We start from the raw sequence: 14247 nt of genomic DNA, 5'->3' as shown, positions 1-14247 counted from the left end.
AAGGCTCAACAAAGGGGTCTGAGCTGCCCAAGCTGCAAGGGCAGGAGTGCTGGAGTCCAAGTGTGAGCGCAGACCTGGAACTCTCTGGACTGAGCCCTGCTGCCTCTGCTGGGTAAGAGGCCATCAGCACTGCAGTGATGCTTTCCTTCTTGCCTGGCTTCCCAGCGTGCCAATGGCCTCCACCTCCAGAAGGGTCTCCGCCCCCAGTCCTGAAGACCCAGCGCACCAAGTGGTGCCCACTGAAGGTGCTGAGGCAAAGTGTTTCCTGCGGTGGAGGGCAAGTCTTGTCCTTTAGCTGAGGGCCTGAGGGAGTAGAGACAAGCTTGGGGCTTTCTTCACCTGCTCCCGCAGTGACCCAGCTCAGGTCAAAAGCTGTGTCTCCATCTGGTGGGGGGCCCACCTAGGGAACCAGTGAGGCGGGCAGTTGTTGACCTTGTTCCAGGCCAGGAGATCAAACAGCCTGTTCTGTCTAGGGCAGGGTTTCTCGATCCAGGCAATGCTGACATTGCAGCCCGATCACTCTCTGTAGGGGACCATCCTGGGCACTTTGGGCTGTGGAACAGCAGCCGTGGCCTCCACCCACCCAATGCCAGAGGTGTCCCCAGTTCAAACAAGCACAGATTTCCCCAGACACTGTCCGGGTGAGAACCACTGGTCTAAGACAAGCCCAATCCCAGGGCACCAGCTCTGAGTCCCCAGCTGCAGATGGGCAATGTCATGTGTTGGTTTACAGCTGGTCCAGACCCTACTCCAGAAGGATCACCGGGACACTGAGGGCTACCCTGTGACTCGGGATCAGGCTCGAGACAGCACGTTTGCGGGTGTAAACTAAGAATTCAGGACATGTTTTGGTTGTATACAACCCTGAGTAGTGATGCTTATGCACCCTGAGGTTTGAAGACCACTGAGCTAGACCAAAGTCAAGGACAAAAGGAGAGTCTGCCCACAGATGGCTGGGCGTCCAAGCCGTTTGGTCTTGATGTAACTCAGTGGTGGGAAATCTCAGGTGTTCCCGTGCCCTGCAGGGTGACTCCCGTCAGTTTTATTACGAGGGCCTGCAAACGTCACAGCTCTGCGCAGACTGATTGGCTGTGAGGCGTACAGGGTCAGGGTAGATATCAGCTTTGAGTTTTATGTGGGATGCTGAAACGCCCTTGATCTCACCGGAGGTCACCCCTGCCCCCTTCTACTCAGATGACAGGATGAAGCAAACAGCTGAGACACTGGGGGAGGGGCGGGGGAGACAGAGACACACCGTCTGGAAGAAGTATGGATGTGCTGACAGCCCAGCAGGCAGCGGGAGCCTCCCCCTCCAACCCAGAGCCTGAAAAGGCCTCACCTATGAAGAATACTGGGATTCCAGAGAGGGGCTCAGATGCAGCCCCCTGGGCTGAGAGAAGGGCCTGGCACACATGTGGGAAAGGGAGAAGAGCACAGGGGCTGACAGGGGAATGGCCCTGTGTGCTGAGGGACAGAGGAGGGGTGGGTGACAGGAGACTGGATGGTGGGCTCGGGACTCTGGGATGCCAGGCAGAATCCGAGTTTTATCCAGTAAGCAATCCGGAGTCACCACGGTATCTCAGGACAAGATCTGTCCTGTTTCAGGATGCTAAGGTGGTGCTGTGGACTGAGTTGTGCCCGCCCCCCCTCAAATTCACATGAAGCCCTAACCCCAATAAGACTGTGTTTGGAGATAGAGCCTTTAAAGAATTAAATGAGGCCATAAGGGTGGGGTCCTAATCCTATAGGACTGGTATCCTTATGAGAAGAGACACCAGGGATGCCCACACAGAGGGAAGACCACACAGGGACACAGGAAGAAGGCAGCCATCTGCAGGCCAAGGAGAGAGGCCTCAGGAGAAACTAACCCTGCCAGCACCTGGATCTTGAATGTCCAGCTTCCAGACTGTGACGAATACGTGCATTGTTTAGGCCACTCAGTCTGTGGTGTTTTGTTATGGCAGCTCGAGCAGACTAGACAGGTGGTGATGGCTGTAGAGGGGAGAAGCTGAGGGCAAAGCTGATATACAGAGGCCACTTCAGGTCACCTATGCAAATTTCAGCCAGGTCAGCTCCCGGTGGTCGAGGGCTTTGCAGACACCCAAAACGGGGCTTGCAAAGCAGTTAAGTAAACGTTTCATGACTATGGTCAAAGTGGTAGCTGTGACCCCAAAGGGAACAGTAGGCCCACCTGAGTAACTGCTCAGGGCAACACAAAGCTGTTTGTGGTCCGGGAGGATGACGCGTTGCCTGGCTTTTATTTAGCTAAGCAAGCTCTGCGGAAGTGGAGCGTGGATGCCCTCAAGCTGGGGAGGGTGCACGTGCCATGTGACTCGTGCCCTTCTCAGGAGAGGGCTCAGCACAGTGGAGCCCAGACGGAAGGGATAAAGGGAGAAATGGAAGGGATTTAAAAGGCGGCTAGGCCAAGTATGGCCATATCTGCCCACTGCCTGTTTTTTGCACAGCCCATGAGCAAAAAATGAATTTTGCATTTTTAAGTGGTTGGAGAAAGTTAAGAGAGTACTATTTCATGACACGTGAAAATTATACAAAACTCACATTTCAGTGTCAAAATATAAAGTTTTGATGGCACATAGCCATGCCCACCTGTTTATGTATTGCTTTCAGCCACTTTTGCCCTATAGTGGCCGAGCTCTGTAGCTGCAACAGACCCAGTGTAGCCCGCTGTTGTGGACTGAATGTTTGTGTCTCCCCAAAATTGTTATGTTGAACCCCTACCCCTCAATGTGATGGTGTTAGGAGGTGGGGCCTTTGGGAGGTAACTAGGATTAGATGAGGTCATGAGGGTGGGGCCCCCCGTGATGGGATGAGTACCCTTATAAAAGTCACAGGAGAGCTTGCCTCCCCACTCCGCTCTCCTCCAGGCGAGGACACAGTGAGAAGTCAGCATCTGCAACCCAAAGAGGGTTCTCACCAGAACCCAACCCTGCCTGCACCCTGATCGCAGACCTCCAGAGGAATAAACTCCTGTTGTTTACAAGCCACCCAGTCTGTGGTACTTTCTCACAGCAGCCTGAACTAAGACACCCCTGGAATGGAAAATATTTACTCTCCGACCTTTTAGGAAAAGGCTTGCTGATCCCCAGCTTAAAACAGCCATCATTTATTTTGTTCCTAACTCTGTAGGCTGGGCTGGGCTGCATCTGAGGTCAGCAGCAGGCAGCTCCACTTCTGGAGGGCAGCTGGCTGTCCAACGGGCACTGAAGCCCTCCTCCCGATAGTATCTTCTCCTCCAGTGGTCCAGCTGGGGGCCCTTCATGTGGCAGGGTCCCCCAAGATGGAGAGGACGTGTGCAAAGGCTCTGGAGGTCTACGCTTAGAACAGGCATGGACAGGATTGGCAGCTCGAACAGATGTTACACCAGAATACCATAGATTGTGTGGCTTATAAACAACAGAAATTTCTCAGTTCTGGAGACTGGGAAGTCCAAGATGAAGGAACCAGCAGACCAGTATCTGGTGAGAGCCTGCGTCCCGGTTCATAGATAGCCATCTTCTTGCTGTGTCCTCAAATGGCACAAGGGGTAAGGGAGCTCTCTGAGGTCCCTTTCAAAGGGTACTAATCCCATTCACAAGGGACCCCACCCTCATGACCTAATCACCTCCAAAAGGCCCCACCTCCTAATGCCATCAACTTGGGGGTTAGGTTTCAACATAGGAATGCGGGGCGGGGGGTGTATAAACCTTCAGTCTATGGCAGTATCTCTTCCGCTGCAATCTACGGGCCAAGGAGGAGCACAAGGAAGCCCAGGCTCGAGGGCCAGGGAAATGGATGTATTGATAATTTCTAGATGGGAAGAGCTGCATGGTCACAGTGGAAAGGGCGTGGATATAAGAAGGAACAACATAAAGGACAGGGGTGTTTTGGCAACCAATCTACCACATCGAGGTTTCAGGAGTTGAGCTAACCAAAAAATAGCTCATGGGAGAGACTCCTCAGGCATGGCCCATATGGTTGTCAAAGCCTAGGTAATCTAGAGCAGGGGTTCTCACCTGGGGTGATCCTGCCCCCAGGGGAAAGGGGGTGATATTGAGGATATCTGTGGTTGTCACTTTGGGGGGCTCCTGGCATCGAGTAGATGGGGGCCAGGGATGCTGCTCCACACCCCACAGCGCCCAGGACGGCCTCACAGAGAACAATCTGAGAAACTCAGACCTGCAAGGTCGGGGTGCCCAGGGTTGGGGATCAGGGATTAGAGCCTAACATTTAAAGGTAGGGGGCAGGAAGGTGAGTCAGCAGCAGAAGCTGTCACTCCCGCCCAGGCTCCCTGCCCCAAGTCTGAAGGGAGAGTCCCCACACCTCTTCTCCGGCTCCCTTTGGTAAGAGGTCAGTTTCTAATAGCCTTTTTCTGGGTCCTTTTACTAATGAGATGAAAGCTGTGACTCCCTGGAAATGGCACAGCTTTGCCGGTCATCACCTGGGGCCTCACAGGCCCCAGCTTAAGAATCTCTCCTTGAATGGGAGAGCAAAAAGCATTTGCTGAGATTAAAGGCAAAGTTTACGTGCCCCTGTGTGGTGTGGTGTGTTCCCTTCTCTCGGAAAATGTAATAAATCCTCATTCAGTGGCAAGACGGCCCCTGTCGTCAGTCACCTCCATGCATGAAAATCCTGCAGGCACAAATGAGACACTCCCTTAGAGCAAGGTTAAGAGAAGAGGCTGAGGACACGAGGATTCTGCATGAGGACCAAGGACCAAGATCAAGATCAAGGAAGAGCTCACAGGGGTTTCAAGCTTAGGAACTGGGAGGAGAGCCACAGTCCAGCAGCTGGCATGGGAACAGGAGCCACACCACCTGGCTTCCAGTCCTGGCTCTGGCTCACCGCGGGGCCTTGAGCGAGTCACTTCTTCTTTCCTCGTCTCAGTTTACTCACCTGTAAAATGGGAACACCTACCTCTCGGGATGTCGTGACAAACAAGAACTCATGTGCTACAGTGCCTCGCACAGGAGCTCACAACACAGCCCAGAGTGGCCAGATCTTCCCATTTTAAACGATACCAGAAATCTTTGGAAAGTCTCCCAATTTTAAAATACTGGCACCTAACTCAAATATAGCAAGTAAAAAACCCACTGCACGGGCCGAAGAGAGCTGGTGTGATAATCAAACATGGTCTGCAGGCTACCAATTCTCAGCCCCGACCAAGAGCAAGGAGTTGGGAGTAGTTGTTGAAGAACAGAGTCACACATTTACTCTCGGTGAAGCCTCCCCTCAAGCAAGGGGCCTAAGCTTGTGCTGCTGCGTCTGAAGTCACCTGCTGCTCACAGGGAGAGGGTGCCGCTGCACCACAAAGCCCAGGGCCACTGTCCCCATGACAACAAGGGCCCGGTGAGTGCCGCCTGCCTGGCAGGGAGAAGAGCTGAGGCGGGAAGCTGGGGAGAAAGCACCGGCACCTGTTGGCTCAGGAAGAGCGGGACTGAAGCACATCTGTGTGACGCAGACTCACAAGTCCTGGCTGCCATCCTTGTCTTTGGGTCGCAGGATTTTTGGTCTGAATTTTGTTTTGGAGAGTCAGGCTTCTTTGGGTGCATCGTCTAGATAAGATTTGAGAATGCAAGGCTGGCAAGACCCATGGATATGAGCTTGTTCAGTGAGTCACCTAACCGATGGGGACACGGAGGCCCGGAGATGGAAGGGACTCGTCTGGGGAGGTCACATTCCCCGACCCAGGAAACTCTCTGGTACACGCTCTGCTTGCTCCTAAAAGGCCAATCGTAAGGACACATTGCACCTTGAGTGTAGACCTCACTTCAGAAGGGCGCATCTGAGGAATCTACAGGCAGGTGATGAAATGTCACGGGGATGGTCAGGAGGAAAGACAAGTCACTCTGGGTTTGCTGTAACAATGACCTCTGTTGCAGACTGCTTTCAAAGAATCATTCAGTGAGCACACAAACACAATCAAAACATTTAGAGTATGAGAAAAAAAAATCAAGTGGAAGAAAGATTTTTGTGGAACCACAGTGCTGAGAAACCTTACATAGTGCTTTCTTTTTAAATCATGGACTCTTCCTTCCAGGGCATAGCTCTTCACCCACTTATCTATCAACCCTCCTCCTAAGGACCCCCACCCCCACCCCAATGGCAGAAACTAAACCAGAAGGAGGGGTTAAACCTGAGTTCCTAGCACTTGGAAATCGCAACCTCAACGATCACCTACTTTGCAGTGCTATGGGGAGAAAACCTCGGCTCCGGCATCCTGACCTAGCTAAGTTTCCTAGGTGCGTCTGTGACTACTCACAGGGTTGAGGAACATTCGGAGCTTAGACGGTGCACTGTGAAGGGCGATACCCAAGGCTAACATGCGCATTCAAGACATTCATCAGGGAGGATATTTTCAAACCCGTTTTATTGGCAGTAAGATCACATTTGTTATTTTGTGGGTACATGCATACATATACACCCAGAGAGATGACTTCATTTGGCATTTCAGTTCACAAGGCTTTTTTTTTTTTTTTTTGCGGTACGCGGGCCTCTCACTATTGTGGCCTCTCCCGTTGGCGGAGCACAGGCTCCAGACACGCAGGCTCAGCGGCCATGGCTCACGGGCCCAGCTGCTCCACGGCATGTGGGATCTTCCCAGACCGGGGAACGAACCCATGTCCCCTGCATCGGCAGGCGGACTCTCAACCACTGCGTCACCAGGGAAGCCCCACAAGGGTTTTATTATTTTATTGTTATTTTTTGCAGTACACGGGCCTCTCACTGTTGTGGCATCTCCCGTTGCGGAGCACAGGCTCCGGACGCGCAGGCTCAGCGGCCATGGCTCACGGGCCCAGCCGCTCCGCGGCATGTGGGATCTTCCCGGACCGGGGCACGAACCCGTGTCCCCTGCATCGGCAGGAGGACTCTCAACCACTGAGCTACCAGGGAAGCCCCCCATAAGGGTTTTATATTCAAAACATACAGCATACCATACATTCATTCCCATAACAATTCTGATTTTTCTAACAGAAGTTTTTTTTTTTTCCACGAAAGGCTTATATGTACTCTCCATGTTAAATATCCATTTCAGACCCAGGTACTCCCGGAAGACATCCTGGAAAGGGATCTGGAGAACTAAATCCTTGGGCTCTTGGGAAGATGATGGAGAATTTCATTCCCTTACGCCCATCTGCAGCCTTCTTTAAAATGTAGTCAGGAGTCTCCAGCTCCCAGTCAGGGCCAGCCTAGCGCCTCAAGACAGAGCCACTGGGCTGCTTGGTGTTCCCGAGGCAGGGATTCCAGAGACTCGTGACGGGAGTTTCCTGAGCGTTGAGGGTGAGCCATGTTCTGTTTGGCAGTGGAACTCCCAGAATTCTCTTCTGTCCTTCTGAAAAGGAACGTGGTGCTCACATGGAAGGTGGCTGCATAGTTAGCCCTGCTGGTCAGATGCTTAAGAATGCCATCTTGTTGATACATGCTGGTTAAGCTAAAGAGAAAGCATTATGTACACTCGCCCTCCCCAGAAGCAGTGCAAGTGAGAGGACGCCCAACCAGGATCAATATGGCCGTGCCTTTTTGCTGCCATGAACCAAATAGGTGAAATGCTGTTCTGGGCAGAGAGGGCTCATCCGTGGTTCCAGCCCTCTCCTGCTGCTTTAAGGGGCAGAAAAACCTCCACAGCAACATCTATGCTGGTCTAGCACATGGGCCTCTCGTGTCAACAGAGGGAGGTGGGACTAGACAGCCAGTGTGAGTTTCTCATAAGCAAATACAACAGATGTCGAACCACCAACCCTGATTCAAGCAATGACATTCAAAATTTAAAAGAAGCCACTGGCTTTTTTAAAAACATTCATTCCGGGCTTCCCTGGTGGCGCAGTGGTTAAGCATCTGCCTGCTAATGCAGGGGATACGGGTTCCAGCCCTGGTCCGGGAAGATCCCACATGCCGCGGAGCAATTAAGCCCGTGCGCCACAACTACTGAGCCCGTGTGACACAACTACTGAAGCCTGCGTGCCTGGAGCCTGTGCTCTGCAACAAGAGAAGCCACCGCAATGAGAAGCCCTCGGCAACTAGAGAAAGCCCTGCGCACAGCCACGGAAGACACAACGCAGCCAATAAATAAATAAATAAAATCTATTTTAAAAACATTCATTCCAAGAGTCTTAGACATTATAGTTCTTTCTGTTCCCAGAGAGCAAAACTCACAAGGAGTTAACCTCAGTCAACAAAAGTGAGTTTCCAAACTACAAAGTGCTACAGAACCAAAGTGAAGCAATTCTCAATTCTTAGTCAACAGTTAATTTAAATATGCAAGCGGGCAGTGATGTGCTGCAAATGCAACTTACCTCTGGGGGGAAAGAAAACCTGCCCAAAGCACAATATGTACCAAAAAAAAAGTCCCGTTCCCCCAAATATTTACAAATGAAGTTTCTAGCTAGAAAAGTCTGGCAAGCTTAGAAATACCCTCTAACGCAAGTATAAGAGAAAAGGACAGGCAGAGAATGTCAGTTCCCAGCTGGTGTGCGGATCCCACAGTACAAGGGACAGAACAAGGGAACAATTACCCACCAGTTAGACCTTGGGTGGTACCAAAAGCTTTTCCTACCAAGATTCTAGAATACCCTATGAGTAAAGAGCACACTTCAGATTTAAGGTGTCACAGACATACAAAAAAACAAAAGAAACAAGCAAAAAATCCCTGCGTTTTGTCAAAGCTTCCTAATTTTGTTTTGAATTAAACAGCGTTTCTCACCTTAGATGAATAAGCTATCTGAACAGCTCAGAGCCGTGATGAAGACAAAAACTGGTATTATCTTCTTAACATACACGCAAAACCCCACGACATTCTTAATCGACTAAAACCAGTCAAAAAGGAGGGCTCCTCCTTCTAGCTGGAATACATACTATTCCTTTTAATTATCAAATGTATCTATAATGTCTTCTACATTATCCTTCTGTGATTAAACTTCTAAGAACAGAAAGCAAGGTCATAAAGTGGAAACAGGTGTCATTTGGCTCACAGTCTGACTTTGGTTCTGCTATTTAAAATTTGGGGGATTTCACGTAGGACAGGGAATTATTGTGGGTTCTCTGGGAAACTGGGAAGACTTGCCACTCTGGGTTCAGTGCCATGTGTCGATGACAGGTGGGAGGGTGGGGTGCGCACGCTGTTTTGATCCTCCCCTGACAGACCCTCTATCCTCTATCTTAGACGGTATTCACACATGTATGTGTCTGCTCCTTACTAGACCATCTGCAATCCGTGATCTGAAGGTTCACAAACTTTTGATTTACTAATAAAGAATGAACAAAGAATGAATATAAAATAATGAATATAAAATATAGACTATAAAATAAGGAATGAATACGAGGTTTATAAATACCCTTTCTACACGTTTCCCTTACTTTTTAGGACTGCTCAGTTATTCATCCAGATCAATGGTCTTTGTCTCCTTACCTCCAAAACCACATAAGAGAACACCAATTACACTCACACGAAAAAAGAATTTTAAAGGATCCTTTGAAAATGCTTTTAAATTTGATACACTTGTTCTGATCATTCTAAATACACACATTGGTAGATCCAGACAAAAGACAAAATATAAAACTTTAAAAAATTCAGAAACAGAATATGTTAAGGAAAAAAAATCTCTGTTAGGAATTCACTTATGCTCTGATGTTGGTGAGTTGACTTTTAGCTCTAAAATGGATAAAATGAAAATTCAAAATCCACACTTCAAAAATTTTAAATGTACCTCATGTACGTGTGGTTGGAACACAGATAGTATAGTTCTGTCATTTGAAAGGTTTTCCTTAAAATATGCTGAAATCAGGTCTCGCCTGCAGCTGAGAGCCTTTCTGAGATGGGTCTTTAAGAAAACAACAGCAGGCACACTGTAAAAGGAGAACTCCTGTGCCTTGCTTTCCCAGGGTCCGCCTCCAGTCAATCCCATCGGGGAGTACGCGGGAAGTGCTGCTGAGGTGCAATCATTGTCAGGACTGCTTCAAACTCAACTACAGGTTCCCACGAGCCCCACTCTCCTGCTTTTGGGTGTGGTGGCAGGTGCACCCCAGTCCCTGAGGCAATGACACCAGATTCTCTCTAGCAGCTTGTGCTTCTGGGACCTAAGCTCAGGGGACAGACAGGCCTTGGAGGGTAACGTTCACTCTGGAAGGGCCTGGAGACCAGGGGGTCAGACATGGGGTGCAGGCAACAGAGGCTGGCCTGGGTATGACCAGGACCATTCTGAATCTGGTCGTAGCCATACCTGACAGGGCAGCGGTCTCCTACCTGGGTGGTGTTAATGGGTGATTTTTCATCTGGCAGCACTGGGGCTGCCTATGCTGCCCCCCATGGCTGACGTGGGCTCTGTTGCCTTTCCCAAGCTATCTGTTGCCTCTGGAAGAGATTATTGAGAGACATGGCTTGGGTTATCATTACCATCCCCATGACACTGGACCAGATACTTCCTCGGCCTCCCCACTCCAGAGCAAGTAATTTTGCAAGGTCTAAAGAATGCGGCCCTAAACCACAATCTGACTAGGACCCAAACGAAAGGGGCAGGATCCAGGTGACAGCGTAAAGAATGGCGGAACCCAGTCTCTGCCAGCAGGCCCCACTGCTGAGCGGCTGCATCAGGCTAGGTCTGCCACCACGAGCACCTCCCCAGGCTCGGGCATGCCCTACCATGGGGCAAAGGCACGGCCTGGGAGCCAGGCAGCCCTCATTCCTAGCCAGACACCACCACTCACCACCCTGGGGATCCTACACCAGTTACTGCACCCCGAGCTTCGTTTCCTTATCAGCAAAATGGGTATCATTAATACCTAGCTCACGGGATTACTGTGAGGACTGGACGAGATATCAAGTGCTTGGGACTTATTCAATACAGAGAATTAGTAACCAGCACTTCATACTGTTATCCACCACTAACAGAGTTTGATGGGGTTCCAATCAGGCTTCCAACTTCCTGATATTCTCCAGATGAAGGAATGCGGCTATTAACATTTATGCCAAAAGTTTATTAAAATAGAACTTCTCCTGATGGGAAGTCAAGTATTAAACCAAAACCCAGTAGCTGTCTTATTTAGGTTTAACAAGGATGCAAAGGTAGAGGTAGCCAGCTACACTAGATGGGTAGTATTTTGACAAAACTGCTAGAAAAGGGAAATATTACAGTAGATCTGGCCCGCCTGTCACATTCCACCCCCGGGGACATCCACCGTACAGCTCTGAGCTCTCAATGCTTTCATTACCAACTCGACTTAACTCACACAGAACTCTGCTGGATTTCTTGAGCGGCTCTCAGCCTCACACCTGAAAACTGCATTCAGTGCTAATTAAACACACTGTCAGATTCAATTTTCCACATGGGATGAATCCTTAATTCTGAACACGTGCAGCACTAACTCTAAGTCTAAAAAAGCTTTATGAGATTTAAAAGACCACCTAAAGTAAAATAAATGAAAATCATCATTATTTACAAGTAATTACAAACTTTTCTTATAACTTCATGAGTAAGTGTACATCCGATTCTTACTGAACAACAATTTAAGAACAGTTCCAATTCCAACCCTATTTATGGATGACAATGTAAGGAATATTACTATCCAGGGCTATGATTACCAATTTTAAAAGCCAAAAAAACCTATGCAAAATTCCTCTAAGAAATAAACTGTCGTCTTTGCTTTGGCAATCCATGAAATGGGCTTTGTAAATACTGTTGTCCAGTATTTGTCCATAAAGTTGGTACTCACAAAATCTGTTACCTGATCAGTTTTTCCATGGCACATTATGTAAGAAATATATACTTTAAAAGCAGCTGAAGGTTTCAAGCAAAAGTTGTTTCCCCCAAAAGAGAATGTCTAGTTAACTTAAAACTATTCAGACAACGCAGGTTATCTTGTTTCAAGGTTTTCTGAGACTAAAATTGATTTTGCTATGATTCCTATGGTTTTTTTTGTTTCTGTTTTTGTTTTTTGTGGTACGTGGGCCTCTCACTGCTGTGGCCTCTCCCGTTGCGGAGCACAGGCTCCGGACGCGCAGGCCCAGCGGCCATGGCTCACAGGCCCAGTCGCTCCGCGGCATGTGGGATCTTCCCGGACCGGAGCACGAACCCGTGTCCCCTGCATCGGCAGGCGGACTCTCAACCACTGCGCCACCAGGGAAGCCCGATTCCTATGTTTTTGATTTAGTTAAATCTACTCCTTTCTCAAGGAATAACATACACCCTTGGGGACAATTCTAAAGACACTGACTAATTTGACATTCAGTTCGTGGTAGTTTAACATCCTTAGTCACATGTGTGTTTACTGTATCACCTAAGTCATCAGAATCCAGACAAGAGCTGTGCCAAAGTGTTTAAATACCTTAATTCAGGTAAATGACAAAAACATCTGCTGAAGGCCCGCAATTACCTGTTTTACCAGTTAAGTGCTCAAACTTCTCCTCTGGAAGGTAATCTTAATAGAAAACCTAACATTCAAGTGATTCTCCGCATCTCACTAAATAATGCACCGGAGAAAGAGAGAAAGAAAGAGAAAGAGAAAGGAGAGAGAAAGGAAAGAAAGCAGTGGCAGCAAGCAGGCAGAGGGGCAGAACATTTCCAAAAGGGTGTGGTCTCTCACAGCCTAGCCTAGTCCTGCTGCTGCAACTAAGCACTGGCAATAAGAATGCTGTACCACCAAGGATGATGGAAACAGGGAAGGATAACATAAAAATGTAACACTCTGTAGCCATTCTTTCCCTGACCAGCCAACACTACACCTTTCAGACCACTCTGGATACAGAAAGCAGGAAGAGCTCTCTCAACTTCCACAACCCCTGGTTCCAAGGCCTGACCGAATTCCTCCTGATCCCACAGGAAAGAACACAGCAGCACCACAACAACGGGGTTGAGGGAGGGGTGGACACTAACTTTCCACTAGGCTTACCTATTTTCAACGTGCTGAATGAGAGCATGAAACAACCCTAACAGGCCTGTGGGGCAGCAGGCACCTGTCGCTCAGTTATCTAAGGGGCGGTTTGAATCCAGTCTGTGAGAAACTGGCCCAGGAGGAGGTTCTGCCAGGCTACCAGTTGGCAAGTGACACCAGGGCGACAAAGGAAAGTGGGTAGGGGAGCACTTTCCCCCAGGGATGCCCGCTCTGCCTGCGTCCCCGCCTGGGACCTGGTCTGGAGTGCCAGGTTGAAGGACTGAGACCGCAGACAGGCTCCAAGAAGAAGCCCTGGAGAATGATGTGCATGTGTACATTTGGGGTACAGACACACCCATGTGTCTCTACCCACAGAGCCCTCCTTCCCCAGGCTGCTTCCCATCCCTGCCCACCCCCATTCCTGGCTCTTCCCTAGGCCCCTACCAGGAGATCTTAAAATATCCAGACGCCTCCTCCACTGAGTTTCCAGGTCCCTCTACCCTTCCTTACTGTTCTCCCTCCCCAGGAAGCCCCAGGTGCCCACTCTCCTATTGGGTCTCAGGACTTCGCTCAGGTCAAGACCTCTACGCCATCAAGTCTCTGCCCGCCCCTCCAGTCAGGGCTCTATCCCCCTCCCCCATGCCTCTGCCTCTCCCCCCGTCACCCTCTCAGGTCTCCGTGTTCTCTAACACCCCCTCCCCCCATCAGGGTTCTTACCTCCAAACCCCACATCCCCCTGCCTGGCCAGGAACCCCTCCAGGGCTGTCTTCCCTCCCATCTCCACTCCGCTCTCCCTCCCCTCCCCGAGCTCTCTGCTCCACCCTCTGCCCCGCCAGGTGCACTCCCAGATCTCTGTCTTCTCCCCACCCCCACCCCAAGTCAGGAGGCTTGACCTCCCCGCCCTCCGTCCTTGGCCCTTTCCCCTCCCCAAGTCCGGCCAGGTACCCTCCCAGGCAGCCCCACCTCTCGTCAGATCTCGGCGCCCCCTCAGGTCCATCCCCGCGACAAGCCCAGAACCCTCTCCCACGTCAGGAGCCCCTCTGCTCTCCCCGACAGTTACAACTCGGGGCCGCGGCCTCTCCGGGGCCGGGGCAGCGCGGGCGGCGCGGGGGCCATTACCTGTACTGCGAGCCGGCGTCCTGCGCGAAGCCGTAATAATTACTCGCCGCCATCTTGGCTTCTCTACAGCGCGCCCGCTGACCCGGAGGCGCGAAGGGGCGGGGCCGCCGGCGCGTGACGTCATCCGGTCCGCGCCCAGGCCTCGTGCCGCTTGCGCCCCGCCACGCGCCCCAGGCCCCGCCCCCCGCGCGAAGCTTGCGCCTTCTCGCTTCCTAGTCTGCGCCTGGGGGCGTGTCTTTGCCTCGAGCCCGCCCCGCCGCAAGCCCC

The 14247-nt window shown here is 50.6% G+C and overlaps 1 protein-coding gene across 1 annotated transcript in view; it reads right to left on the bottom strand.

The window, feature by feature from the left end:
• ZFR2 (zinc finger RNA binding protein 2) overlaps positions 1-14033 on the bottom strand; it is a 43243-nt gene extending 29210 nt beyond the window's left edge. The window contains exon 1 of the mRNA XM_065873856.1: positions 13981-14033. Coding sequence (XP_065729928.1) covers positions 13981-14033 — 53 coding nt within the window. The remainder of the gene's footprint in view (positions 1-13980) is intronic.
• Positions 14034-14247: the final 214 nt, after the last annotated feature.

The sequence above is a fragment of the Phocoena phocoena genome, chromosome 3 (genome assembly GCF_963924675.1).
Source record: "Phocoena phocoena chromosome 3, mPhoPho1.1, whole genome shotgun sequence".
Taxonomy (NCBI): Eukaryota; Metazoa; Chordata; class Mammalia; order Artiodactyla; family Phocoenidae; genus Phocoena; species Phocoena phocoena.
This window is presented reverse-complemented; position numbering and strand designations above follow the sequence as displayed.